General features: G+C 42.3%; 1 protein-coding gene across 1 annotated transcript in view; it reads left to right on the top strand.

Annotated features, from left to right (window-relative positions):
* Positions 1-340: 340 nt before the first annotated feature.
* adss2 (adenylosuccinate synthase 2) overlaps positions 341-27,954 on the top strand; it is an 87,906-nt gene continuing 60,292 nt past the window's right edge. Inside the window, exon 1 of the mRNA XM_078557387.1 lies at positions 341-699. Within this exon, the coding sequence (XP_078413513.1) occupies positions 493-699 (207 nt within the window). The 5' untranslated portion in view covers positions 341-492. The remainder of the gene's footprint in view (positions 700-27,954) is intronic.

The raw sequence follows: 27,954 nt of genomic DNA, 5'->3' as shown, positions 1-27,954 counted from the left end.
TATTTGAATAAAACTTGTGGAAGAACAGCAGTGGAATATGGAGGGATATAAAAATGCAAATATGTCTATATGTACTGACCTGTGAAAGGTATCACAGGAGAACCACAGTGTGACTACTTTAAACGGAAGAAGGAATAGTAGTTGAAATAGAGATTTGTGTGAATATAACAAGGTGTCCATCTGAGAGTAGATGGAGTGTAATGACTATGCTGATGTGAGGAAATACAATGATCATCTTGTGCGCACAGCAAGGTCCCACAGGCAAATCTCTCTCAACTTTAAAGGGTTTGTTTATATAGAGGGGCGAGTTTGAGAGAGAGATACGGTAGGAAAAGGAGGCGACATCCTCCAGGCAGAGAGAAGGACAGAGAGAAAGAGAGAGAGGGCGGGAAAGGCTGAGGGAGGGAGGAGCCAGGCCGCCCGCCCGCCCGTTCGCTCGTTCGTCACTGGACAAGTGACTCGGACACCGGAGGGACGGTAACCGGGGAGACCATGACAGAGAACGGAGCCGGTGGAGGAGGCCTGGGCCACAACGGGGAGCTGAGCTGCGGGACGGAGCCGGGCGAGAGGCCGCGGCTCAAGAGGCCGGAGCTGGGCAGCCGAGTGACGGTGGTGCTGGGCGCGCAATGGGGAGATGAAGGGAAAGGCAAAGTGGTGGATCTGCTGGCGCAGGATGCGGACATCGTCTGTCGGTGCCAGGTGAGGGGGGGGAGAGCGGGAGCCCAGGTCGGGAGGTTGTGCTGAGGCGGAGGCTGGGCCCGGGCTTCGGTTCCGAAAGAGAAGCGAAGGGGAGACATTCAGCAAACTCTCAACAGCCAACCTCTCCTTCTCCTCCTCTTCTCCTCTCCTTCATTTACTCTCCTCCCCTTTTCCCCTTCTCCTCCTCTCCTCCCCTTTTCCTCTCCATTTCCCCTTTCTCTCCATTTCCCCTTTCTCCTTCCCCATCTCACCCATTTCCTCTCTACACATTTTTCTTTCTCATCTCTCTCTCCCCCTTTCTCACCAATCTCTTTCTCTCCCTCACCTGTCTGACGATTTCTTTCTCCTCTCTTTATCTATTTCCTTCTTTTCCCTTCTCTCTAACCCCCCCCCCCATTATTTTTGTTTAATTTTAGCAGATTCTGGCTGCAATGTGTTTGGACCACGACACCGAGCACATTGTTTCCTCTTTTACTCTATTTGTGCTCTGTCAAAACTGGGAGAAACTATAAAGATCTTTGTTGTTCATACTTTCACTGAGGAAATTCCTGCTTTATTATATTGTTGGTTTAAGACATAAGTGGGCAAAGATGTTTATTCGAACCTTGCCCTTGATTCATACGAATTAGGAGCAGGAGTAGGCCCTTCGGCCCCTCGAGCCTGCTCTGCCATTCAATAAGATCATGGCTGACCTGATTGTGACCTCAACTGTACTTTCTTTTTGTCCTCTATACCCTTTGACTCCCTTGTCAATCGGGAATCTAACTCAGCCTTAAAAACATTCAATTGCTCTGTCTCGACCACTCTCTGGGGAAGAGTGTTTCACAGACTGTCAACCAGCTCAGTGAAAAAATATTCTCTTAATCTCTGTCTTAAATGGGAGACCCCTTATTTTTAAACTGTCTCCCCTAGTTCTAGCCTCTCCCACAGCACATGTCGTGGCAGGAGGATTATTTCACTGAGACAGCCACATTTCCTGACTCGCTGAAAGTGTGTGAGTAATAGTACCACTTCCTACTGCCTTTAACCCTGACCTCATTTCAGTTTCCAACATCCTAAAAGAAGCAGTGATCAGATTCTTTGACAAAGAAAACATCATCCTTCCATTTAAAAAAAAATAAAGACCATTCACTTTCTACAGAAGATACAGATGATCAAGGAATTTGATATCTGCAAGTGAGGCAGGTAGAGGGATCCTGTGTTCAGGAACAGAGGAGTCTCAGCTCTTGACCTTGTCCAACAGGTATGAGGTACTTGCTCCCTGTGTGGATGAGGAACAGGGCTGTAGGGAGGATGAGCCAGCTGACCACGGCACCGTGGCACAGGAGGCCATTCAAGAGGGGGGAGCAAAAAGACAAGTGGTAGTTGTAGGGGATTCTATAATTAGGGGAATTGATAGCATCCTTTGTAAGCAGGATCGAGAGTCCCACATGGTATGTTGCCTGCCCGGTGCCAGGGTGAGGGACATCTCTGACCGGCTTGAAAGGATATTGGAGAGGGAGGGAGGGGGAGGATCCAGTTGTTGTGGTCCACGTCGGGACAAATAACATAGGTAAGACTAGGAAAGAGGACCTGTTTGGGGATTATCAGGAACTAGGAACTAAATTAAAGAACAGGTCCTCAAGGGTTATAATCTCCGCATTACTACCCGAGCCACGTGCAAATTGGCATAGGGACGGGAGAATAAGGGAAGTAAACACGTGGCTAAATGAGTGGTGCGGGAAAGAGGGGTTCCATTTCGTGGGGCACTGGCATCACTATTGGAACAGTTGGGACGGTCTCCACCTGAACCGATCTGGGACCAATGTTCTAGCAAAAAGGGTAAATAGGGTGGTCAACAGGACTTTTAAACTAGAAAGTGGGGGGGGGAAGGGAAGGGTAAAACTCCAAGAAGTATAACTAATGGGAAACAAAGTAGCAGGTTAGCGTGTGGGGGGTGGATTCAACTTCATGGAAAATTATGAAAAAATTGAAAAGAATGGAGAGCCGAGGAGAGGCTATTAAAATCTCCAGAACACAAAATAGGACAGTGTGTTTGGAAAGGCCTAGGAATCTAACTTCAAGCACATCAGATAAAGGGACGACAATGAGAAAGGGGACGGGAAATACAGGACTGAAGGTGTTGTATCTGAATGCACACAGTCTACGCAATAAGGTAAATGAGCTTGTGGCACAGATTGAAATTGGCAGGTATGATGTGGTGGGCATCACGGAGACATGGCTGCAAGGGGATCAGGACTGGGAGCTAAATATCCAAGGATATACATCCTTTCAAAAAGATAGGCAGGTTGGCAGAGGGGGTGGGGTTGCTTTGTTAGTAAGAAATGAAATTAAATCGATAGCAAGAAATGACGTAGGGTCAGATGATGTAGAATCTGTGTGGGTAGAGTTGAGGAACCGCAAAGGTAAAAAAACCATAATGGGAGTTATGTTCAGGCCTCCGAACAGTAGTCAGGATGTGGGGCACAAGATACACCAGGAGATAGAAAAGGTGTGTAAGAAAGGCAAGGTTACAGTGATCATGGGGGATTTCAATATGCAGGTAGACTGGGAAAATGAGGTTGGTAGTGGATCCCAAGAAAAGGAATTTGTGGAATGTGTACGAGATGGCTTTTTGGAGCTGCTTGTGGTGGAGCCCACTAGGAAACAGTCAATTCTAGATTTAGTGATGTGTAATGAGGCAGATTTGATAAGGGAGCTTAAGGTGAAGGAACCCTTAGGAGGAAGTGACCATAATATGATAGAATTTACCATGCAATTTGAGAGGAAAAAGCTGGAATCAGATGTAACGGTATTACAGTTGAATAAAGGCAACTACAGAGGCATGAGGGAGGAGCTGGCCAGAATTGACTGGTAGATGAGCCTAGCAGGAAAGACAGTGGAACAGCAATGGCAGGAATTTCTGGGAGTAATTTGGGAGACACAGCAAAAATTCATCCCTAGGAAGAAGAAGCATACTAAAGGGAGGATGAGGCAACCATGGCTGACAAGGGAAGTCAGGGACAGCATAAAAGCTAAAGAGAAAGCATACAATGTGGCGAAGAGCAGTGGGAAACCAGGGGATTGGGAAGCCTACAAAGACCAACAGAGGACAATTAAAAAAGAAATAAGGAGGGAGAAGATTAAATATGAGGGTAAACTAGCCAGTAATATAAAAGAAGATTGCAAGAGTTTTTTTAGATATATAAAGGGTAAAAGAGAGGCAAAAGTGGACATTGGGCCGCTGGAAAATGACACTGGAGAATTAGTAGTGGGGAACAAAGAAATGGTGGAGGAACTGAATAGGTACTTTGCGTCAGTCTTCACGGTGGAAGACATGAGTAACATCCCCAAAGTTCAAGAGAGTCGGGGGGGCAGAGGTGAGTATGGTGGCCATTACCAAGGAGAAGGTGATAGGAAAACTGAAAGGTCTGAAGGTGGATAAATCACCTGGACCAGATGGATTACACCCCAGCGTTCTGAAGGAGATCGCTGAAGAGATAGTGGAGGCGTTAGTGGTGATCTTTCAGGAATCACTGGTGTCAGGGAGGGTCCCAGAGGACTGGAAAATCGCTAATGTAACCCCCCTGTTTAAGAAGGGAGTGAGGCAAAAGACGGGAAATTGCAGGCCGATTAGCCTGACCTCGATCGTTGGTAAGATTTTAGAGTCCATTATTAAGGATAAGATTTCAGAACACTTGGAAGTGCATGATAAAATAGGGCAAAGTCAGCATGGTTTCATCAAGAGGAGGTCATGCCTGACAAATCTGTTAGAATTCTTTGAAGAGGTAACGAGTAGGTTAGACAGAGAGCCAATGGATGTTATCTACTTGGACTTCCAGAAGGCCTTTGACAAGGTGCCGCACAGGAGGCTGCTCAGTAAGATAAGAGCCCATGGTGTTAGAGGCAAGGTACTAGCATGGATAGAAGTTTGGCTGTCTGGCAGGAGGCAGAGAGTGGGGATAAGGGGGTCCTTCTCAGTATGGCGGCCAGTGACTAGTGGAGTTCCGCAGGGGTCAGTGTTGGGACCACAACTTTTCACTTTATACATCAATGATCTAGATGAAGGAACTGAGGGCATCCTGGCTAAGTTTTCAGATGATACACAAAGATAGGTGGAGGGACAGGTAGTATTGAGGAGGCGGGGGGGCTGCAGAAGGACTTGGACAGGTTAGGAGAATGGGCAAAGAAGTGGCAGATGGAATACAACATGGGGAAGTGTGAGGTCATGCACTTTTGTAGGAAGAATAGAGGCATAGACTATTTTCTAAATGGGGAGAGAATTCAGAAATTTGGAGTGCAAAGGGACTTGGGAGTCCTAGTCCAGGATTCTCTTAAGGTTAACTTGCAGATTGAGTCGGTAGTTAGGAAGGCAAATGCAATGTTGGCATTTATTTTGAGAGGACTAGAATATAAAAGCAGGGATGTGCTGCTGAGGCTTTATAAGGCTCTGGTCAGACCACATTTAGAATATTGTGAGCAATTTTGGGCCCCGAATCTCAGGAAGGATGTTCTGGCCCTGGAGAGGGTCCAGAGGAGGTTCACAAGAACGATCCCAGGAATGAAAGGCTTAATATATGAGGAACATTTGAGGTCTCTGGGTCTATACTCAGTGGAGATTAGAAGGAGGAGGGGGGATCTGATTGAAACTTACAGAATACTGAAAGGCCTAGATAGAGTGGACGTGGGGAAGATGTTTCCATTGGCAGGAGAGACTAGGACCCGAGGGCACAGCCTTCACAGTAAAGGGAAGACCTTTTAGAACAGAGATGAGGAGAAACTTCTTTAGCCAAAGAGTGGTGAATCTATGGAATTCATTGACACAGAAAGCTGTGGAGGCCAGGTCGTTGAGTGTATTTAAGACCGAGATAGATAGGTTCTTGATTGGTAAGGGAATCAAAGGTTACAGGGAGAAGGCGGGAGAATGGGGTTGAGAAACTTATCAGCCATGATTGAATGGCGGAGCAGACTCGATGGACCGAATGGCCTAATTTCTGCTCCTTGTCTTATGGTCTTATTTGATATTTGATCACTCCTTTCATTCAGATAAACATTAAAAATGGACAAGGGCACACTCTCCTCTCCATTTGAAGACAATAGAGATTGCTCTGCCTATTTCAAAACTACACAGATGACATTTGTCAAAATAGTTTTCTAAAAAACAGTTAATAAATAATACATTGCACTCAAGCATATCATTTCAATGGCATCATACGTCTAAATATGCACAGAAGTTTAAGTCTTCCTACATAACAGTCATTGTATTTAAATAAATGATTGAGGCCTTGAGATGTTTCGTCATGAGCAAGCACCACGGAAATATCACTATTACTTGTTTTGTCTTTAAAAAGTTGTGGGATTCTCTTTTTAATGAGGATTGTACCTGACTTTCTCAAAACTCTGCCCTCCTAAAATGCCTGCATCTACCCTACTACAACAACAAAAATTTACATTTGTATAGCACCTTTAACATATTCTCCAATACAGTGCTTAAAGATTTCCTATGTATGAGATATTAAAGACATAGTAACATTTTTAAAAATTCCGTGGTACTGTTTGTAGTAGATAAGGGAGACCTTGTGGTGTCTTGATCAATATTTGTCACTCCACCATTGTCAGCAAAATTACATTATTCAGCCATTCGTCTTCGTTTTTGTTTGTGGAATCTTGGCCGTCAAATTTTCTTGTACAGCAATGCACTTAAAAGTAATTAATCAAATATTAAATGCTTTGGGTTATTTCCAAGGGATGTGATTAAATGCTATTTAAATGTAAGTCTCTCCTGTACATGATTTTTCAAAAAATTGTTCATGCAGGGGATGTCGCTGGCAAGACCAGCATTTATTGCCCATCCCTAATTGCCTTTGAGAAGGCGGTGGTGAGCTGCCTTCTTGAACTGCTGCAGTTCATGTGGTGTAAGTACATCCCATGAGGGAGGGGACTCCAGGGTTTAGAAATGTATGATGCATTTGGCTTACACTGGAAACATTTTATTTTTAAAAATTATTTACAGGATGTGGGCGTCACTGGCTAGGCCAGCATTTATTGCCCATCCCTTATTGCCCTTGAGAATCACAGAATCACACAGTGCAGAAGAGGCCCTTCGGCCCATCGAGTCTGCACCGACACGTGAGAAACACCTGACCTACCTACCTACCTAATCCCATTTACCAGCACTTGGCCCATAGTCTTGAATGTTATGATGTGCCAAGTGCTCATCCAGGTACTTTTTAAAGGATGTGAGGCAACCCGCCTCCACCACCCTCCCAGGCAGCGCATTCCAGACCGTCATCACCTTCTGGGTAAAAAAAACTTTTCCTCACATCCCCCCCTAAATCTCCTGCCCCTCACCTTGAACTTATGTCCCCTTGTGACTGGCCCTTCAACTAAGGGAAACAGCTGCTCCCTATCCACCCCGTCCATGCCTCTCATAATCTTGTACACCTCGATCAGGTCGCCCCTCAGTCTTCTCTGCTTCTATGAAAACAACCCAAGTCTATCCAACCTCTCTTCATAACTTAAATGTTCATCCCAGGCAACATCCTGGTGAATTTCCTCTGCACCCCCTCCAGTGCAATCACATCCTTCCTATAATGTGGTGACCAGAACTGCACAAAGTACTCCAGCTGTGGCCTCACCAATGTTCTATACAACTCCAACATGACCGTCCTACTTTTGTAATCTATGCCTCGATTGATAAAGGCAAGCGTCCCATATGCCTTTTTCACCACCCCACCAACATGCCCCTCCACCTTCAGGGATCTATGGACACACATGTAAAGGTCCCTTTGTTCCTCAGAACTTCCTAGTGTCATGCCGTTCCTTGAATACTTCCTTGTCAAATTACTCCTTCCAAAGTGTATCACCTCACACTTTTCAGGGTTAAATTCCATCTGCCACTTATCTGCCCATTTGACCATCCCGTCCAAATCTTCCTGTAGCCCAAGACACTCAACCTCATTGTTAACCACCCGGCCAAGAAGGTGGCGGTGAGCTGCCTTCTTGAACCACTGCAGTCCCTGTGGTGCAGGTACACCCACAGTGCTGTTAGGTAGGGAGTTCCAGGATTTTGACCCAGCGACAGTGAAGAAACGGCAATATATTTTGAAGTTAGGATGGTGATTGGCTTGGAGGGGAACTTGCAGATGATGGTGTTCCCATGTATCTACTGCCCTTGTCCTTCTATCTCCAACACTGATACTTAATTCCGTGCTTAAAGTTATTTGTAGTATGATTCCCTGACAGGATGAATGAGTACTATGGGAATAAAGAAAGAGTACTATGATTTACAGACTTAGCCCATACAGTCTCTTTTTCTTTTTGGAACAGATTTAATGTCTTCAACTGTTGTGCTGGAATTCTAGCTCTTCCATTATCAGAAATAACTATCATGATTGTGCTGTGATGAGCACTCCCTACTGAGCCAATTCTGTGTTGCAGCAATAGCTTTGCTGCTATTGCTGCAACAATTCATAATGCTTCTTCTGTTAATGCCCAACATAGCACCTTGGCTGCTCCTATATAACAGCTTCATTTGGTGAGTCTGCTGAGCACGATGTATAAGAGTTGCTGTTTTTTTTAGTTGGTTTTGTTTCCTGTCAGAATGAATCAGGAACTGAATCAGATTAGTTAATGTTTTGGAATAACTCCGTCAGCCGTAAGCAAGTTATGCTTCTGAAAGAGGTGTTTATTTTCTTGACTGAGTTGTTTAATTACTATAGAGAGAGGATATGTAGAGTGAACACAAAGAGACCGGCTTGGTAATGTAATTTTAATATGGAGTTGGTGAAAGAGCTAGGAACATAAAGAAGCAAATAATGTTTTGCTTCTCTCGCCCCATAGCAATTAGGCAAAACTGTCAACAAAACAAACAACTCCTTTTTTGATGTTTAGATTCCCTTACTGTCACTTAGCAACCCAAGAACAGTAACTAATGCAATTTTCTTCCATGTACATTCCATCACAAAATAAAACCACCTCCAAACTCCATGGCAGCAAATATTCAGACCAAACCTTGCCCTCTCAGGTAGCTTAATTACCATTGAAACAGTGTTATGACACATTGGCTCTCACCTGCACATACATAGTCATTGAAAGCAGGACTGACTATATCTTCCCTCTTTTCAAGGTAACCTTGTCCGTGAAAGGACTTTAGCCGAGTGAACAGGTGGCAGACCAAGTCACTTGTCAGTACATTCTGACTTATGGTGCTGCGTTTATATGGCTCGAACTGCGACATGAAGCAGTTTTGTAATAGTCATAGCTGCTCGTGCTGCAGAAACCACCCAGTTACATTCCTCAGACTCGACATTGCTTTGGCAATTTGCACATTTGTTTAAAATTTGAAAATGGGACCTGTTGGTCACAGTTGGGCGATTATGGGCAAAAGTATGAACTAGAGGGAAGTTTCCACTACTGCAGTAGAAACTATCTTTTAGGTTATGCTTAAATACATCGCCAGGCTGGTACCATAGTATTCCAAATTGCATCAGATCATAGCTAACTGTGGTCTGTTTGATACAGAACTGGGGGCAAAGGGAAGTGGTTCTATTCACCCACCACTCTCCCAGTACCCTGTGATTCTGGCATGTAGTGGAGGCAGTATATATTTGTGCACAATAGGATTTTCAGTTGCATTTCTTCCTGCCTATAATCCCCACATTGTGTTTCACAGAAATGAGAGTGCCTAAAACTGAATGATCTGATTATTCCACATCCTGTATGGTTATGACATTTTTTTGCGTTTGACGAAGAATCCTGTATACTCTACATCTGATCCTAGTGAGGATATCAGAATGAGCCTGTGGCAATAATGTCAGCCCAATGTGCTGTTCCCATAGGTTTACAATATGGAGGCTCCACCACATCACTGCCATTTTTGTACAATAATTCTGCTGTAGCAAGCAGGTAATGCTTAAGTGTTGGTATAGTTTTGCTTAATGTAACCTTTCTGGATGCTACTATATTTCTTAAACCTTTATTGGCGAATTTTCCAAAGCTCTTTAGGTTCAGGAATTGTGCCCTTGGATAGAAAAATTGCAAATGTGTCTCCTGTTATTTAAGACAGGAGGGAGAGAAGCTACGAAACTAAAGACCGATTATCATCATGAACAGAGTGACTAAGTGACAGAGTAAAATCATAGAATCGTTACAGCACAGAAGGCGGCCATTGTGTCCATGCCTGCTCTCTGCAAGAGCAATTTAGTTAGCCTTACTCCTCCGGTCTTTCTGTTCTAATCCTTTTTTATCTTCTGGTACTTATCCAATTACCTTTTGAAAGCCCTGGTTGAATCTGCCTCTACACTTTCTCAGACTGTGCATTCCAGATTCTAACCAGTTGCTGTGCAAGAAAAATTTTTCCTCATGTCATTGTTGGTTCCTTTTATAATCATATTGAGTCAGTGCCCTTTGGTTCTCAACTATCTACTGTATCAGGACCTCTCATGTTTTTGAACACTACTATCAAATCTCTTCTCAGCTTTGTCTTTAAAGAGAGCAAACCCAGTTTCTTCAATCTATCGATGTAACTGGAGATCCCCATCTCTGGCACTATTCTCGTAATTTTTTTCTGCACACCCTCTAAAACCTTTCAGATCCTTCCTAAGTGTGGATCCCAGAACTAGAAACAGTGCTTCAGTTGTTTATTAAGGTTCATGATAACTTTGCTTTTATACTGTATGCCTCAGTTTATAAAGCCCAGAATCTCATATGCTTTTTTAACCACTTTCTCAACCTTCCTTACTATCATCATTGACTTGTACAAGTTTGAGCTGATCAAAATTTCAGCATGGATTTATGAAGGGTGGGTAACATCTGATTGATGTGTTGAATTTTTTGAGTTTGCTAACTAGGTGGACAGATGAATGTCTCAGGAAGACATTTGATAAAATTCTATATGAGATTATTAGCCAAATGGGGACATATGGCATTGGTTATGGGTTGATGATTGTTTGCCAGGTAGGAGACACAGAGTAGAATTTAAGGAATGTACCTCTGATTGACAGGTGTTCCGCAAGGATCTGTACTAAGGCCTCAGCTTTTCACCATGCATATATCCACGATGTGAAGGAAGGAGTAGAGAATTGTATATCCAAGTTTGCTGGTGATATTTAGGTCAAACAGTCAATTGTGTAGGTGGGAGCTGGAAATTATTAAGGGTTATAAACAGATTAAGTAAGTGGGCAATACTATGTCAGGTGGGGTTCAATGTGGGGAAGTGTGAAGTAACCCACTTTGGATCCAAGAAAGGCAAATCAGAATATGTTCTTATTGTGAGGGGCTAAAACCTGTGGGGAAGTGAGGGGATTTAGATGTTCAGGTACTTGAATCACTAGAAGCTAATGCACAGATTTATGAAAAAAAATAGTAAACTGAGATTGCCAGATATTTGTTAGGTAAGGATATCAAGCGAAAGAGCTCAAAGATGGATAGATAGAGGGTGTTGAGGTACAGATCACCTATAATTTAGATGTCTAGCCTGTGCCACCCTATGATCTTTGGCTTTACTGAGTGAGATTGCTGTTGATACTGTGAGCTCACACCCATTAATAACATCAATTGAAATTGACCAAACCCATTTTGCCAAGGAGCTTTAAAGATTGACAAAGCAGGCTTTCATCTCAACAGTCTGGTTTGGACACTAACCCAAGTGTGCAGGTGGTGCACTAACTCACTTTGGTACAAGTGCCTACAATATTTCAGTAAATTACTATTTCCCAGAACTTCTGAGGCAGTGCTGCCTGGAATATCACTGGTTGCTCTACAATAGCTGTATTTCTTTTGGTGGGAAGACCAAGTGCTCCAATTTTAAGTTGAGTTGTCATTTTCGAGTTTTGGTGCACAGATTTGTTGGAATCTACACTGGGGGTGGAAGTGACCATCTTTTTTGCTGACCTTAATAACCTGGTCTTTCCCCAAGGACTGTAGCCAGGGTAAAAGCAAAAAACTGCAGATGCTGGAAATCCGAAACAAAAACAAAAATACCTGGAAAAACTCAGCAGGTGTGACAGCATCTGCGGAGAGGAATACAGTTAACGTTTCAAATCCATATGACTCTTCACCAGCCATGGGTTAGGAGCAGCAGTGCCCCCTAGCAGGGAATTTGATATACCTCCCTACTAAGGTACCTGAATTTAAACAGGCAGATTTAAAAGGGCAGTGTCAACAGCCGCAGCTCCCTCTTGACATATCCCTCATAACAATCAAGATAACTGGTTCCAGGTGACCAGTGTCATTGGCACCTGAGATCAGCTTATCAATTGTAATTCTGAATAAATTATTGACTGTAATTCCACTTTGCCTTACCTAAGAATTCCCGCCAAAAACACTTTTTTTTTTCCAAAGTAGGATCATTTTTGTAGGTTAAATGTTTTCCCATGGGAGATGGACCAACACATGCTGGATAAAATATGAAATCAGCAAAGTTCTTTTGATTTTTTAAATCATTCATAGGATGTGAGCATTTCTGGTAAGGCCAGCATTTGTTGCCGATCTCTAATTGCCCTTGAGAAGGCTTGCTAGGCCATTTCAGGAGGCAGTTAAGAGTCAGCCACATTGCTGTGGGCCTGGAGTCGCATGTAGGTCAGACCAGGTAAGGATGGCAGATTTTCTTTCCTGCAGGACATTACTGAACCAGATGGGCTTTTACGACAATGTGAAGGGGAAAAAAAAAGCAAATCTGATGAGAGAAATTGTAACTCTTTCGAGTTATCAACAGATCGCATGTAACTCTTTCGAGTACATTCACAGTTCTTGGTTTCCGGGAGTGGGACATGAACCCACAACCTTCTGATTCAAAGGCGAGGGTGCTATGAACTGAGCCACAGCTGACACCTCGAGAGAAATTGTAACAGCACAGAGAGAAAATGATAGCAAAAGAGGCAATTAGAAAATTGGGGAGGCAAAGTGAGACCTAAGGAGAAGAATTAAAGATAATGGGCTGGTTAAAGACTGAGAGCCAATTTCTAAATTATCATCCATGAACACAGACTGATTTATTGTTTGAGTATCTTTTCTATGGTGCTGTTCCCATTTGGTTTTGTTCTCAGTCCTGTAGCTTCTCATCTAGTTTTGATTCTTGGCCTTTTGTTTTTATGCATTCTCTGGCTCATTCCATTCTTTCATTTTCACTCTCAAATACAGGAATTTCCACCAAAGTGGGAGAACAGAAATTAGTAACTAGACTTGAAATGTTTTCTCTGCTGAGAGCTGCACCCAAAGCTGCTCTCATGAGCTTGTCAGTTGTGTACTTTGTACTTAAGTAAAGTGAATGCATTGAAAACACTTCTTTTTAGAATACTAGTGTGATTGCATTGTTTTAATGAAAGAAAAGAATGACTAGAATTTATTTGGTGCCTTTCACGACCACAGGACATCACAAAGTGTTATACAACCAATGAAATACTTTTTGATAAAAGCAAAATACTGCAGATGTTGGAACTCTGAAACAAAAACAAAAATTGCTGGAAAAACTCAGCAGGCCTGACAGCATCTGTGGAGAGGATGACAGAGTTAACGTTTCGAGTCCGTATGACTCTTCATCAGAACTAAAGAGAAATAGAAATGTGATGAAATATAAGCTGTTTAAGGGGGGTTGGACAGGTAAAGCTGGATAGAGGGCCAGTGATAGGTGGAGGCAAAGGAGAGATTGCCAAAGATGTCATAAACAAAAGGTCAAAGGGGTGTTGATGGTGGTGATATCAGCTAAAGGATGTGCTAATGGTGACATTAAGGGTAGAAAGCAGGATGAGCAAGTGACAGATAGCCCTAGTGGAGGTGGGGTTGGAGGAGGGGATTGAAATAGGCTAAAAGGTGGAGATAAAACAATGGCTGGAAATAAATACTTTTTGAAGTGTAGCCACTGTTGCAGCTAATCTGCGCACAGCGAACTTCCTTAAACAGCAATGTGATAATGACCAGATAATGTCTTTTTCATTTATTCATTGTTTTATCCCTTTTTCTATCCTTCATTCCCAACTCTTCTCCCCCACCCCCCCAAATAGGGCCATCTGTCACTTGCTCTATGTTGTTCTATAACAGACTGCTGACCCTTGTTCTGCTATTCACACATTCTGCTTTCTTACCTTTATGCCACTATCAGTACCTTCTTCAGCCCTTACCACTACCATTAACACTCCCTTTGTCTTTTTGTCCATGACATCTTTGTCAGTCTCTCCTTAGCGCCCACCTATCGCTGACCTTCTATCCAGCTTCACCTGCTCCACCACCCCCCTTTAACAGTATAACTTTCATTACATTTCTACTCTCCTTTAGCTCTGAAGAAGAGTCATACGGACTCACTCTCCACAGATGCTGTCAAGCCTGCTGAGTTTTTCTAGCATTTTCTGTTTTTATCTCTTTTTGCCATGTTGATTGAGGGATAAATACTGACTAGGACCCAGGGAATAACTCCCATGCTTTTCTTTGAAGTAGTGCCATGGGATCTTTGACATCCAGTTGAGAGGAGAGACTGGACCTTGGTTCAACATCTCATTTGAATGACGGTATTTCCAACAGTGCAGCACTTTTAAGTACTGCGCTGGAGTGTCAGCTTTGATTTTTGCACTCAAGTCCTAGATTGGAACTTGAGCCTACGCCTTCTGACTCAGGCAAGGTAGCAAGCATGCTACCAGCTGATCCATAGCTGATACTATTGGGACCGCTAATTTATCATTTATTTGCTTCGAGCAAGTAGCGATACAATTATGTATTACTTTATTTGCCACATGATGTTTTGAATATAGCTCAGTGCTGGCTGCTGTGTTCAGGCTCAGACTCCTGCCATCAATCGTTTTCTGTGCCTGCAATTTGCAAATGACAGTCATTCCGTCCAGTAGTGGGACGTCCTTGATGCCTGTGTCCCTGAAGCAAAATAAGATGGAGCTCTGCTGAGAGGGCTATGGAAGTAGTCTGGATTTATTCTTCCCTCCTTGTTAAGCACTTGGTCTCTGCTTCATTCTCCCACCCCAAAGTCATACAGTAGCAATCAGGGACCACATGATGAGGAAGATCGCGGTTGCTACAAAACATGGATGAATTACTAACCATATAAGTATGGGTGGCATTATTCACTCTATTGAAATGTTTTTGTAGCAGTGTTGCTGCTCACAGGCATTGTTTAAACTCAGCTTTTGGCCTTAACTTGGAAAAGTTCCAGTGTTCAAATGTTTTCCTGACTATGAATACAACTGCAATTAAACAGAAGAGCTGGAATTCCCAGTTGAACTAACTCTTTCCACTCGTATTTTTGACCCATATATGCTTATCGTTGAAACATATTTTCATCTTTGCTAGCACATTGAAACATTTAAGATTATGGCCTTTCCTTTCTTTTGTACAGTGCTAAAAGAGTTATGTTGGCTACTTCGTTCACTAATGTGGATAGCAGACCAATGTGCTGGTCTTTGCCACCAAAACCAGCGACAGGACAGGATAACTCCCTACGGTTTAGTTCTGGAAAAGATCATTGGGAACAAAAGTTTTGGGATTCTTGATAAGCTGAACTCAGACACACTCTCAGGTGCTAGTGTTGGACTGTTTAATCTCATTGCCACGTTTTTCTCTAGTAACTTCCCTGGTACTGGGCGTGCCACTTTATGGCTTGACCTTCAGTATTATCTACAAGTGAGTTGTTGCTGTTATGCTATTTTTAGTCACATTGAAAGTTGTGTGTCTTTTTGGCTGCACAAAGAGTGAGGCATTTGCCAATCAACACCAAAAAGCTGAAATTTTTTGCAAACAAAGATATTGATTGCCATGCAATGTGAGGGACCCATTTGGCATGGTATTTATATAGTATGCAAATCCCATGTCATAAAGCTTAAATGCAAAACTTTTTAATATTCATATATAAATAATTCTTGAGACTTTGTTTGCCACACCAATACCCTGTTATAATTAATAACACTTTAATGATGCTGGTAATGCGTATTGTAACAGTAATGCCTGCTGTTATTAGTTTTTTATTTTAAAAAAAGAGCAACACCAACATATCCTACCTCTGGTGATGCGGGGGTTTGGATCACATGTGTCCACTTGTCGTTTTGTCCTGTCGTAATAAACATTTCTACAAGCATTTTCTGGGACCAAGTGGTAGCAAGGCTACAGAGGATTCACTGGTATGTATGTGTTTCTGGTTTTGGTTGTCCCAAGGCGTTGGCAATCAATAATTAGGCTAAATACATCAATTAATGGGGATCTATGGCAGGGGTTCCCAAACTGTGGGTTGCAACCCCCAGTGGGGTCACAGGACATGCAATTGGGATTGTGAGCTCTGAGGCAGCAATGGCGGCTGTGGAGTGGAGACTTGGATTGGACAACCCTGGGACCGGCTGTGGGACCCCTTTTAAATGTGTGCATTTTTTTTTTGCCAGTGGGTGTGGCCTAATCCAATGAGCTCTAAGGCCCAATCGCTAATACCAGCAGAGCCTGCAAAATTGGAGTGTCTTCGTTGTTTTTTATGCCTGTACCCTGCTGTTTGAACCCTCCGCTCCCCGCCCCCCTGCAATTTTCACTATGGAGTCACACCAAGTGTAAAGCATTGAAATGGGGTCACAGCAGAAAGAAATTTGAGAAGAACTAATCTATGGTGGTAACATTCCTTTATTCATATGTCTTGTTTGACCCCAATCTTCTCCCATCCTCTCCTGAAGACGCTGGCTCATGTCCCATGGACTGTGGCAGCTCTCTGGTACCTTAATAATTGGCCATTTCTCTTTTGAGTTTTGACAATGAGTGTTGTTGTGGCTATTTTATTATGGGGAGATGAGGTTTGGTACAAAGGCATTCCAATAACACAAGTACATTAAAACTGAGCCCTTGAGTTCCTGACTAACATGTTGGTGTAATATATTTTGTTTGCACCTTCAGACGTGAACAAAAGCAGAATGTGAATGGCCAGGACATGATCCCTTTGTGCAACTTAACAGCCCCTCGCTTTCCTGTCACCGGCTTCTGAAATAGGTGTGAAAATACATGGTCTGTTATAACATTTTTGGTGAACAACAAGTGTGGATTTTGCGAAGTTGTTCCCCCACCTGCTTACGTCATTGAGAAGTTGATGGCAGGTACAGCTCTACTTGTGCTCAGTCCAATGCTAAAGGCCTGAACTGCTGGCACAGTATTACCTCCAACTAAATATTAAGAAGGCCGAAGCTATTGTCTTTGGTCCTCACCACAAACTTTATTCCTCTCTCAGCACCAAACTGTTTGCAACTTTGATGTTGTAATTGACCCCGAGATGAGTTCTGACCACACAACCGTGCCAACACTAAGACGGCGTATTTCCACTTCCGTAGCATCACTCTGCCGAGCCCTGCCTCAGCTCATGTGCTGCTGAAACCTTCATCCTTCATGCCTTCTTTACCTCTAGGTTGGCTATATCAACACACTCTTGGCTGGCCTTCCACTAAATTTGAGATCATCCAAAACTCTGCTATGCGTGTCCCAACTTACACCAAGTTCTATTCACCTATCACCTGGTCTACATTGTGTCCTTGTTAAGCAATGCCTTAATTTTAAAATTGTGCTCCTTGTTTTCAAATCCCTTCATGGTTTCACACCTCCCCATCTCTGTAATCTCCACCAGCTCTATAACCTTCTGAGACATCTGCCTGCCTCCAGTTCTGGCCTCTTGAGCATCCCTGATTTTAATCACTCCACCATTAGCAGCCATACTTTCAGTTGCCAAGGCCTTAAGCTCTGGATTTCCCTCCCTAAAGCTCTTCAGTGCCACACCTCTCTTTCCTCCTATAAGACACTCCTTAAAACCTGCCTCTTTGACCAAGCATTTGGCAATCTGCCCTAATATCTCCCCCTGTGGCTTGGCATCAAATTATGGTTCTGAGAAGGGTTTAGGGACATTTTACTACACTGAAGGCAAGTTATAAATAGAAGTTTGTGCCGTTAACTATTTCCACCCACTACATATGAACAAGTTAGTTCAGCAACTTGTCGGCTGTGTGTGCTTGACAAGAATTTGTACTGGGTGTTGCAATGCAGCCCTTGCACTTTGGTATAGTGCTTGAAGCCTGGTGAAAAGAACCCCTTTAAAACATGAAAACACACTTGCAATGGAAGATAAGTGCAGTAATTAAATTATCTTCACATCAATGAGGCTTTCTGTTTCTCTCAGAAATAGAATTGATCGCAGGTTATCCCAAGGGAGATTTTATTTAATTTTCAAGGTGCAAAGTTACAGTGCATCATCATACCGAATGGTTCAGTATGAAAATCAAGCTGTTTTCCTTCCACACACTGAACAGGGCACCTTTATCTTTCACATCCACCATGTTCCACACCCCAACCCCCACCACCACTTCCCCAAATAAGTGACCTACACTCTGCTGTTTGCTGAGATAAACTTGCTCTCTCTTATTCATAGAGATCAGGAAGGTCATGAGTTAGCTTATCTCAGCTGGGGCAGAGGGAGGAGTTGCAATGTCCTTCCGCAGCTCTGGGTCAAGAAGCGAAATTTGTCCATTTGCTATATAGGATGTGTCTGTACGTGAGGACAGGATCAGGCTTCACGTATTCTGCTTTCCACTGCATGGTGGTTATACTCCATTAAGGGAGTGGATGCCTTCTGGAGGGGAAAGACCTTATCTACAATTCTCTGCCGTTTTTCCTTTCACCCCAATTGGCAACTAATTTTAAAATCCTGAGAGTCACTTATACTATAATCACCATGGGGTTGCAGATATTCCAATTGAGACTTTTCTTGCATGGAACTTGTACTCTCTGAAAATTGTTGAACAGATCAAAGCTCTGCAGTTCTGCCGTGTCCAGTTGTGAATGATAGTGGACAATTAAAATATTTAACAGGAGGAGGCTTCACAGGTACCCCCATCCTCAATGATGAGGGAGCCAGCACATCCATGCAAAAGACAAGGTTGAAGCATTTGTAATCGCTGAAATGCATGGAATATGTTCAAGCCCTGCGTTTTTTAAAAATTATCTGGCAGCTTTGGGGAACTCATGGTTCCCCATTACTTTCTCCATGGCAATGCACTGTCCAATCAGAGTTGACCTGCCTATCAATCAGCACTCTTTTCTCCGGCAGCATTAATTGTTCTGTTTATTTGAAATTTGGCATTCTTGTATTTGACCTGATGTATGGCAGATGAAAAGCTTCAGCAACATGTCTCTTTTTTCAGCAGTATTTAAGTTCTGTACTAACAAGCGGCGACTTGAAAATGTTTCCATTATGTTTGTTGGAATCTTGGGGTTGATTATAATTTTTGAGAAAGAAAAAGCACAATATATCCATCAGCTTTTATGTCTATATCAGTTTAAAAAAGTGATTACACTGCATATTAATGAATATGTCAGCCTAACTAAATTTGAATGTTCTCATTAGTGAGTCCAAAGGTTGAGCATTCAAGCCTGGCTCTTGAGATTTGAGTGCATAATTTAGGCTAACGCTTCAGGGCAGAACCAAGGGAGCACCGCGTCTGTCTTTCAGGTGGCCATTGAAGATCAAAGAAGAATGGAGAATTCTGGTTAACATTCCTCCCACAATCAAAACCGACAAAAATAAAATTGACTTGTCATTCATCCTGTTGCTGTTTTTGGGATCTTGCTGTGTGCAAAATGGCAGCCAAACTTGCAATCATGACAGAACTTCAAAATAATTTGCACACTTTTGGATGTCCTGTGCAAATTGTTAAGGTTCTATATAAATGCAAGTTCCTCCATTCATTACTATGTCATGATCAAATTAGTACTTAACTGTTTGATGGCCCTAATCTGTTTCATTCAGTGAGGCACAACTAACAAAGGTTTCTTGGTGCAGTAGATCAGAATGTTGTGTCTTTACCTCTAGGCATGGAGTTTGGGTTCAGCCCAGGATCACAAGATGACCACATGGGTCATTAATAAAGTGAAGTTGAACTATATCAATCCAAGCATGCAATTCAGAGCTAAATTAGTTTCCTCTAAAGGCTGACTGTGGCTGGTGTGAAAAATAGAAATGTCAAGCTGATCATGTGGCTTGGAGTGATGGTTAAAACATGCTGTAGGAGGGTAGAGGGAGTTCTGCTCTGCTTCTGACTGCTAGTTTGATGTACACCAGGGATTTAAACTTTTAAGTAGTGCGATTTTGTGATATAAAACATGGGTCTGAGGAGTGGGATTTAGAAGGGTATGTATCCCTTTCTTCAACACTGGCAGGGCCCCCTGTGAGAAGTAGCGAAACTTATGAAACAAAGCAGAGCAGTGGTCCTAAAGTGACAGCTAGTCTGAGGAGTGACATTGAATAGGTCTATGGAAATGTCTACCAAACCCTGCCTTCCGGTGGCAGAGCTAAGTTTGGTTTGGCGGAGAACCATGAAGGAATTTAATAAATTCCACATTGCTTTTTCCAATGTAAACAGGGTTTATGAGACTATTTTATTTTTTCCTAATTGACCTATTCCTGCTTATGCTGAACAGGTGTTCACTCGGGCACTGCCTACATAACTAATTGCTTATGCCGTTGATGTTTCTATAGACAAGCTTATCCTCCATCATTTAAAGACATTTACAAGCCATTCGTTCACCACATCCTCATGCATTAATTTTGTTCAGTTTAGCTTATTTTATTTCTAAGTACAATATTTCTTTTTATTGCTAAACATACCCTGCCAACGAGAAAGGAAACTGTAAAATGCTTTTTGGTTCTGTGAAGCTGCTTTTGTTCAATACCTAATCCTAAATTACATTTTGAAATAAAATGGGAGGCCGGGGGCAGGAATGATGTTGAGCAGGGTGCCAAGGTGCAGTCCTGTGCCTCTGGGCTCAGGTAACAAATGGAGAAAATCTTGTAGGTCGCAGATGATCCCAGATCCTGCTTTTACTAAGTGAGGATGATGCTGGTTGCCTCAAAGCAAAGCAACCTTGAACAGGGTGTTGGTGAGCCTCAAGTATGTTTGCATATAAGATACCAATGCCTGTTTGAGGCGTGGCCCCTGGCTGCCTTTTATCTCCTCGGCCAGTATTGCGAAAGGTGCATTTCAGCTCAAAATGTACACGTGTGCCGGCCATATTGGGGGATTAGTTGGCAAGTTAGCATCCCCACTGAAGTGATAAACCAGAGACAATTTTTCAGCCTTTCTTGAATGTGTGAATTGTGCCATGGCACCGGAGAGGAATTCTCTTGACCATCCATCACTTTGGCGGAATATTGCTATTGTTAATGAGGTGTCCACTGAAGTTACAGCAGTCAGTTGGGAGAATGTCCAAGGAAATTCCCAGTGCTTGTCTTTTTTATATGAATTTATAGTTAGACTTGAGTCCTAATATGTTTGAAATTGAAGTTCTAATTGCCTATGTTATAAATGTAAATTAAGTGAATAAATACTCTTAGGGCAACTGGAAGAGATGTTTATTCACATCCCATTCACTTGAGGTGATAGAAACGATACTTGTTGGATTGTTAATTGGCTATATTTAGTCATCTGCAATATTATCAGCTCTAGTTCAAAAAGAATGACTGGATCCTTCAAATTGTGGATCTTGTGTAGGCAATGGTTCTTTTATTTTATAGGTTCCACAAATGCCAGATGCTTTGATCTGAAAATTGGGCAAGTGCAAAATGATAAGATTGTGCCTTATCAAAGGATTAATGAGGTAAAGAAGTGAGTCATTATTCACTGAAAGGTTTAAGATGTATTTGATACTCAAAGGTCTTGTTAGGCTTACAAGAACTTTGAGACCAGAACTGTGAGGATTACACTCTTTCATAGATCCTGCCAAATGGCCCCATTTTGAAGGGACTCGGCAACACGACTAAAACTCAACTGACTTGTCATGTTGGACAGTTTAATGTGCCCATGAAAGTACTGTATTACTAAAAAGAAAGATAAAGCTCCAATTTGATTTGCTCCTAAATGAGTGATTCATGGGTTAAGCTCTAAATGCAGTCTGTCAGTCTGATGGATGCTTCTGCACTGCATCCACTAAAACCCAGTGATATAAAGTTAAGGTTGTTGACTCTGAGGCACAACACATCACATTCACCATATATAAGGTTAGGTTTCAGTTCTCAAGAGACGTGACCCTGCCTACAGGTGCTGCCTTTTACAGTGAACACAAGTAAAGGGTGAAAAACTGCCTGAATCGTAACACTTTCATCCCCATCAATCTGGGCTGGATGGACGAGTTAAAGGTCCTCTTGGTCCTTGTTTTGCTGCCCCCATGTTCGTGCCCTTAATTGCAAAGAAGAAAGCAAATAACTTAAGGTGATTGACAGAATATCCAAAACGACATGAGGAAAATCTTTCTTATGCAATGAGTGATTAGGTTTCGAAATGAACTGCCTGATAGGATAGTTGAAACAGATTCAATAGTAACCTTCAAAAGGGAATTGGATAAATATATGCAAGATTTTTTTCATGGATGTGCAGGGGGAGCGATACTAACCAGATTGCTCTTCGAAAGAGCCGGCGCGGAATCGATGGGCAAGTGGCCTCCCTCTGTGATGTACTGTTTTATGATTCTATGAATTATGCTGTGGAATAGGCGTTTGTTCTGCCGAAGGGTCATGAGGACTCGAAACGTTAACTGATTTCTTCTCCACCGATGCTGCCAGACCTGCTGAGTTTTTCCAGGTAATTCTGTTTTTGTTTGTTTCCCTCCCCTATTTAGACACATAGTGCTGCAGTTCCTGTTGTGTTTGTATAATTTGAAGCACTGTCACTAATTGGTGCCAATCCTGCTGGTATTCTAAGTGTAATGTGAGAGGATTGGTGATATAGGGCGGGCGGGAGGGGAGGGAGTTGGAGTTGTAAAGAGGGAAATGGTGCTGAGGCTTTGGAGGTCACATTTCACCTGTTATTTATACTCTTGTGGATATTTGCAACAGTTTAAACTGAGACAGCTGGGTTCCAAGGATAGAAATAGACTGGTTAATAAAAATCCCAATTTGTCTGATTAAACTATGATATAACTTTTCTTATAATGAAATGTCATCTTCATTTGAAAGGAGCCTGTTGTATTAATCTCTCATAATAGGACCCTGCACCTGTAACAATATCTCATCAAGCGGTCCCACCCTATAATTAATGTTGAATACTGTTCACAAGGGAATTGCTTTCAGGATTTGTTCACAACTTGATGACCTTAATTCTTTTTGCAACTAATCCCACTATTGCTGAAAAAAGAGACATCTCGAAGCTTTTTGTCATGCACTCATCAGGACACTTCACAAAAATATCCGCATAAGGGGAAAACAGTTTATGCTGTATGAGAAGAGAGTGCTGATTGGTTCGATTTACAGATAAATTAAGAACCGGTAAGCTATCAAATTTCTCCGGGCATGTAGTAAACCCTCGGTCGTGCCAGTTTTCATTTCCAAATGTATAGATAATGCTAAATTGAGACACAGTCCCATGATTGAATGAATGTTTATGCCAGATGAGATTGAACAGATTGTTAAATTGATAACAGGGTTAATCATTTACTTCGTGCCCTATACTATGCTTCATCTGGGGTGCGCAAATTTCTTTCATTTTTCGATTTGATCTGTTAATGCCGCTGTATTGCGTCAATAGATGACCACACCATAAATAGTTTGAAACATGGCCACACTATAAACTCACTGAAGCAGAAGTGGTTTGGCAGCGCAATTAATGACACCACTAAACACGTAACAAATCTCTCTAATCATGTACTCTCAGAAAGTGAGGAGTTTGTTCTTATGCATGGTTTCAATTTTGGTGTGCCTTCGTTTCAATCAAACAGGAAGAGGTATTTGCTGAGTTCGAACTCCTCTACTCCCTGTTATGGCACGGCCGATGGTAAATGCAGAACTGCTCAAATCCCAAAGGGAAACTTGAAACAGCTGCCACAACTATTTTGCAATTTGTATAAATTTCGAGATGCGTGCCTTGAATTCAGTAGTAATAAGACCACCGAGTCTTAAGTTTCTTTTATAAAACTAAATTAAACCTTTATTAATAGAAGAAATGATTTTAAGTACACGCGTAGATCTTCAAATTACTACTATGATAACTTCTAAATCCCCTAGTTAATCTAACTCCCAGTTACACTTTCGTTAAGGCAACTGGAAGATACATAGATATTAAAAGACCCAGGCAAAGAAACACAATACCCTGAACAATCCAATTCAAAGTGAGTTTTCTTAACTTCAGTTCTTTGTAGACAGCAGCTTGAGTGTGGATGCTGGAGCTTTTTTCACACTTGTTTTAGATCTTAAAATTTCTGTCCTTAAACGCAACCTTCACTCCTTTATACATATTTTCCCCTTTGAATGCAAATTCCCATAGTTTCACTATGTCTTTGAACTTTACCTTTCTAATAATAAAAATCTCTCATAGTATCAATTTTACCAGTAATCTTTGGGAAAAATAAACACACTTTCTTAACTTTTCCTGGCTAGGTATAATATTTCACTTCTCCTTTTGAAATCAATCTAGTCTGGTTATCTAAAAATGCAAATGTTCCCTTTACACCTGTGTTTACCTACTTAACATTTTAAACCTAGCTTATCTTTTCATACATCAAAGCCTTCAGACCAGCTACCTTTAATTCAGTAAGTCCCACACACACAGACATAGACACAGACCCCACTATCACGCTACAATAAATTCCAATAACATTATCAAAATTATTATATCTTCCTGACACTCTTAACTATCCTGCCACAAACCAGCGTCCACTGAAGATGCTGAATCCTTGAAAGCACATCTAGCTGATCTAGTGCACACATATTTTGGGATTCCAAACGATCTGTCTGACTTTCGTGTGCAACGCATGTGTCTTGCAAGTTGCGAGGCCTTAAGAACAAGCTGGACATACACATCCGTAAACCTGACAAAGGGACTGGAATAGTCATCCTTAACAAGCGTGGCTATATCAAAAAAATGTATGCCCTTCTTAATGTTGGGTCCAAATTCGTATTCATTGGACCTGCTGCACAACATGACTGGACAGACTTGCTCGAAAGTAAGCTAAAAAAAAAAATGGCTTGCTGGACTTGTGCAAGAATGACAAGCTGCAGTATGTTATATTTGATGGTTCGACCTCGGCTCGCTGTGTCTGCGTATGTATGGGCTGCCCCAAGACACAAAAGTGATGTCCCTTTACACCCCATCTTATCTATGACTAGTTCTGCACAACATGTATTGGCCAAATGGTTGGGCGAATTGTTACAACCAGTTTTGACCAAGTTTTCCACATACACGATGAAGGATTCCTTCACGTTTGTGAAGGCCATACAGGACTTGCATATCTATAGCAATGCTGCGTCCATGTGCTCATTTGGCATTGCTAGCCTATTCACCAATGTTCCACTTAAGGAAGCTATAGATATTTGCGCCGAAGCACCATGTAATGGCGATCTAGACCCACCACCATTGTGTGAATCAGTATTCATTAAACTTATGAAGCAACTCGTGCAGTTGAGTTCAGTTTTAAGGACACCATGTATGGCCATATAGACGGTGTTGCCACGGGATCCCTCCAGGTCCAGCTCTTGCAAACATCTTTGTTGTTCCCTGAGAAATGTGCCTTTGATGGAATGACACCTAACCTCCTACCCCTAGCGTATTTCTGATATGTGGTTGATACGTTCATTAGATTTAAATCCGCAGCTGCATGTAATAATTTCCTTGCATGTCTTAATGGGCTCCATCCTGTGCTCAAATTCACGTTTGAAATGGAGCAGTTAAATAAACTCCCCTTCCTTAACGTACTAGTTGAGAACTCTGCCGGGTGGGGTTCTCTACTACGGTCTACCGCAAGCCTACCTTCACTGATCAATATATGCGTTGGGATTCTTACAGTTCCACACACTATAAGATTGGTCTTATCGGCAACCTTGTAAAAAGGGCTCAAGCCATTTTCTCCCCATGGAAGCTTGATGCTGAAATAGGCGCATCAAAGGCATCCTGCGGGATAATGGCTACTGTGATCAGATCATTTCGCGCTGTATATTATGCAAACTCATGAACAGGCCCAAGGCCACCACTTTCATTCCTGAAAAGTGCCCAGTCTACCTCAGATTACCTTGGAAGGGCAAAGTATCTCAAATATTTGAGCAACAGGTGAAGCTAGCTGTTTTATGCTGCTAGTATGCAGTCGCAACACGAGTGGCATCCGCCACTAACAGGATGCTGCTGTCAAGCCAAAAAAGACGTTCTGCCTATCATACAAATGAGTAATGTGGTATATGAATTTCAGTGCCAGTGTGATGCTAGGTATGTAGGCTGTACGTCCCAAAGACTGGCTCATATCAAACGGCATATCCCAGCCGCTGTTCGCAACGGGCAAGGTACGGGCTGTCCCAACTAGCCCGTGCTAGCAAAACTCAAAAGCACAGTGTCCTACATTAGATATGATTCTGTGATTGGGCAACATTTGCTAAATAATTCTCATGTGCTAAGAATTACGCTGACAACCAATTTAAGATTGTCAGTCAGGCTCTGTGACGCATTTGCATGCACTGGAAGCTATATTTTTAATACACAGGGCCTGGTTCTTTGCAGACAAAATATGTACACGTATTGTGCCTGTTTCAGCCAAACAAAATAAGTGACAGCTATTCGCTGTCATTCATTCATTAGAGCAATGTCTCAACCAATCAGGGTCAAGCTACCTGGTTTAAATTTCAGTTAACTGTCAGTCACCATCAGTGGTGCATTCCCTATGGCAACACCTCTACCAATCAGAGTCCACTTGGTAACCAATCAGCACTCTCTTCTCATACAATATAAATTGTTGGTTTCCCCTTATATTGGTATCCTTGCGAAGTGTCCTGATGAGTGCAAGGCAAAAAGCTTCGACATGTCTTTTTGTCCAGCAATACTCAAGTGCTGTGCTACCAAACAACTAACCTCATTGTTAGCAGATGCTGTGACAAACATTCTATCCAGCAATTTGGGCTGTTCTGTCTTCCCAGGCAAGAGTTGTGAGAGATGCAATTTGAGTTCATCAAACCTCCATCCACCAGCATGCTTAGATCACTCGGTACCCAAGCAATATCATTGCTATCGATGAGACTGCTGCTGTGTGGCCAGATGGGCTGAATACTTTCATTAAGCTGGAAGAGTGTGCAAAATTTACTACTTCTATGCTGCATGGGAATGAGTTAATAGCAATCAACAGTAAACTTTGCCTGTATTAAATTAAAATAGCAGATTTGCAAAGTATGTATTGTAGGGCTTTCTCTTCGCCCAATACCACAAACCCAAAAGAACTTTATTGTTAATAAACATTATTGACATTTCTGCACCAGGCCATGTTCTGCAAATGTGTTTTATATTTACCCTAGAAATAGCTTTAGTCTTGTTTCTTTGCATTATGTTCCTGATTTAATTCAGTCACTTTGACATCCTGTTGTGACAATGAACATTGTGCGTTACCCCCTCTTAACCTCTCTACATCAATGACAACTGCTCCATGTTCCTCCAACACCTCTCTGATTGCTGCCAATGTATCTCTAGCAATGGCTTCACTTCCCACCCCTGCGTTGTTCCCATTTGAGCTGTCCAAGGATTTATCCTTTGCATCTTTCGCTTGCTCATCTACTTGCTGCCCCTTACTGACATCTGCAACCTTGAGGTTAGCTTCCACATGTACACTGACCATTAATCCAGTACTGCCTCTCCACTAATTATCTTGGCTGACCACCCACCACCCCACACCCATTGGCTGCCTTACATTGTTAGACTACAGTATTTGCCCAACACCAACAATCAGTCCTGGATGAGCCATTATTTCCTCTAGTTAAACATTGGGAAAAATGGAAACCGTTGTCTTTGGCTTCCATCACAAACTCTGTTTGCTTGCTATTGATTTCATCCCCTTTCCTGTCACTGTCTCAGGTGAAATCAGATTGTTTGCTGCGTGCAAGTCCAATTCAACTTTAAACTCAACTTCTGACCATATGTCCACCTCTGTAACATCACTGACCTCTGCCCCACTTCAGCCCATCTGCTGCTGAATTACCCCATCCATGCCTTTGACACTTAACTACTCCAGTGCTCTCCTGGCCTGCCTATGACCCTCTGAAAGCTTTGGCTCATCCTAAACTGTGCCACCTGATCTTATCCTGCACCATGTCCTGCTCACCCATCACCTCTCTCCTTGCTGTTTGCTCTTTGTCTTTGATCACCCAAGTTTAATACTCTCAACCTTACTTAAATTTAATACTCTCAAAGAAAAACACAAAATGCTGGAAAAACTCAGCAGGTCTGCCAGCATCTATGGAGAGAGGAACGGAGTTAATGTTTCGAGTCCATATGACTCTTTTTCAGAGCTCTGAAGAGTCATATGGACTTG

This window comes from Cetorhinus maximus, chromosome 14, assembly GCF_964194155.1.
Source record: "Cetorhinus maximus chromosome 14, sCetMax3.hap1.1, whole genome shotgun sequence".
Lineage (NCBI taxonomy): Eukaryota > Metazoa > Chordata > Chondrichthyes > Lamniformes > Cetorhinidae > Cetorhinus > Cetorhinus maximus.
The sequence above is the reverse complement of the archived record's forward strand: the minus strand, read 5'-3'. Positions and strand labels throughout refer to the sequence as shown.